The sequence below is a fragment of the Pygoscelis adeliae genome, unplaced genomic scaffold, assembly GCF_000699105.1.
Source record: "Pygoscelis adeliae isolate BGI_AS28 unplaced genomic scaffold, ASM69910v1 Scaffold96, whole genome shotgun sequence".
NCBI lineage: Eukaryota > Metazoa > Chordata > Aves > Sphenisciformes > Spheniscidae > Pygoscelis > Pygoscelis adeliae.
In genome coordinates, this window is record NW_008824935.1 from 26,141 (window position 1) to 28,701 (window position 2,561).

Consider the following 2,561-nt stretch of genomic DNA (forward strand, 5'->3'; position numbering starts at 1 on the left):
ACTCGACGTTCATAGACAGAGGAGGATCTATCAAATTAGGGGATGCTTTTTGTGAAGACTTGTGTGAAACTTGCAGTTCAAGGCTATGATATTAGAAAGGAAAGAGAATGAATAAGGGTTTTTATTGACTTCTCTCTTCCATCCACTCAGCAAAGGAAATGTGTGTGTATGCGTGTACATAAATAGATACGTGTGTGTACTGAAAATAATACACAGCTGAGCTATGACAGTGACCTGTTTCACCGAAAATTATAGTTAAACACCCAATGAGTCTTAAGAGAGGGTTTTTAAGAGGATTACCATCTCAAAAAGATTACAGTAAGGTATCTGAATCAATTGTCTGGTTTGAGATCTACAAGTTGAACTTAAACAAAAGTGTACCGATATGTTTATTTCACTACCAGGCCAGCTGAAGTGGTCTGAAACTTTCAAGACTTGCCTGTTTTATTATTCATGTAGTTATCTTTATTGCACAATAAGATAGTTTGACAAATGAAAGTCCAAAAACTGGTATAACTGACACTACAGTACTGGTGCACTCTGCTGCATACAGTGATGCTAACATTATGGAATAAGTCCACTTTAAATGCTCCAAGGAGATAAGCTCTTTGTCCTCCAGAGGTACAAACATTTAATAATACACCAGCATTTGGGCAAGTTCCACTGCCACCTGCTTATGTAAAATGAGCTGTGTATGACAGAAACAGGTTCCCAGTATGTTATAACAATTAAATTATTTGCTTTTACTGTTTTGGAAACCAGCAGCATCCTCCCACTGAGGAATGTGGAGCACAGCCCACAAAGTATTTGTCCTGTCCTATCTCTAACATTGTTTAAGTTGGGGGAGGGAAGGAAGGAAAAGCTTAAGTTTCTCCAACTGTTCATACGCTCCTGCAAGACAACAAATGCAAAGCTACAACCATATGTTAAAATGATGTCTTTAAGTCTGTGCATATTGATTTCTAGAACACATAAGGCAACCAATTTAAAAACATTTTCTCCAAGAAATTTGATCTGGATAATGAACCCTATATGATCACAGAATTAAAGGAAGTGCAAAGAGCTACATGCAGGAGGTTCTTCAGAGAAGCGTCATGAGTCCCATGAGTTGTGGTTCATTTACTTCTGGTTTCTTGGTTGTGAAGCCATGTACAGTGCTACTAGGCAGTAGATAGTCCCGCCTATTGTTAGAGCCATAGTGGTCCGATAAAGCAGCTTATCTGGAACTCCTCGTTTCAGGTGTACTGGCAATCCATCTGCTTTCTGTGGGAAGAGTTTAAAAAGAAAACAAACAAAAAAAAGAAATGAACACCTGTTCCAAGGCCATAAGGAACAACCAACCTCAGGCACATTAAGAAACTTCCATGAGGGAAACCTCCTGACAAATAGGCTATCTACAATCACATGTATTACGTGCTTTTCATTTAGCAAGACAAATACAAAGGCAAGTTAATTTTATTAGCCAAAGCTGTTAAGTGCAGGCAGAAAGAATGTATCTTGAAATATTTCTAAAGAGGACCTGGGTGGGAAAAGAGTCACTAACAAAAGAATGTGAAAAGGTATGTATAAAAAATTATTCACCAAGTCAGACTGACACATTCCAAATGCAAGTGGCATGTAAGAGAGAAAAGGGAACATTATATAAAGCACATTCTTGATGTTTTAAAAAAAATGCTTAACTGATTTGCTTTATGAAAAGTCCTAGTACGCTTAGAAATTGCATAGCTAACAAACTGGCTTTGAAAGCTTTTTACTGTGCTCTTCTTATACTGCATCATAAACAGCTTCGGTAATATTCAAATTATTATACACAAAACAGTAATGAACTGCTTTGCTCCTCCAGATCCGCTTTAAGGCATACGCTTGGATTCCCAGACAGAAAGTGCTTCCAATAGTCAAATAATACAATAAGCATCTTCTGAACCCAGTAAAGAGACAGACAATGTTACCAGACTTTCCACTTGCTGCATTTATCTCCTATACAAGGCATATATACCTTGTCGTATAGTACAAGTATACAGGTTATACTATACCTGACGCTTTCTTAACTAGACTTTACAAAATTCTGGTATTGTAGAATGACAAAAGTAGTTAGCCACATTAAAATACGTCCCACTTTCCAGTTTTCTTTAAGTTACTCTCAAAGTAGTTGTTACCTGAAAAAGTTTCTGTAGGTCTGGCACCTTGTTTTTACCCAAGAAAGAATCAGTTGCTGGTAAATCTGAAGCAAGTTTAGTTGTTGTTCCAAAAATCAGAGCTGGGGATTCAGTGGAAACTATTGGTTTGAGTCCCTGCATAAATAAAGATTAAAATATCAAGGTATACAACACTTGCAAAAGTACCAGTTGTCAGGCTAGGCAGGCACGCTGCCAGTCATTACAAGGATACATTACAAAGAATATTTATGTGGTATGAAGACCTGTGACAATGAGCTAAAGACACATTGTTGGCCCGCTCATTTCTCAGCTACAACTTTGGGTCAGGGCTTAGCAAGGAGAATAGAAGCCCCTTTTCTGATTTCCTTATGACATAAATTTATAGCTATCCTAAGTTTTTCTGTG

General features: G+C 37.6%; 1 protein-coding gene across 1 annotated transcript; it reads right to left on the minus strand.

Moving 5' to 3' along the window:
• Positions 1–415: 415 nt before the first annotated feature.
• Positions 416–2,297, minus strand: LOC103918078 (cytochrome c oxidase subunit 7A-related protein, mitochondrial). The gene is made up of 2 exons (XM_009325318.1): positions 2,157–2,297; positions 416–1,263 (listed from the first exon to the last, which is right to left on the minus strand). The coding sequence occupies exons 1-2, from the start codon at positions 2,295–2,297 to the stop codon at positions 1,120–1,122; spliced, it is 285 nt and encodes a 94-aa protein (XP_009323593.1). The 3' UTR covers positions 416–1,119.
• Positions 2,298–2,561: the final 264 nt, after the last annotated feature.

Bases quoted from the DNA above. Each gene is read 5' to 3' on its own strand.
- LOC103918078 (XM_009325318.1), bottom strand. From the start codon at position 2,297: ATGCAGGGACTCAAACCAATAGTTTCCACTGAATCCCCAGCTCTGATT. The intron at 1,264-2,156 runs GTAACAACTACT...CTCTTCCCACAG, and splicing joins ACCTACAGAAACTTTTTCAG to AAAGCAGATGGATTGCCAGT.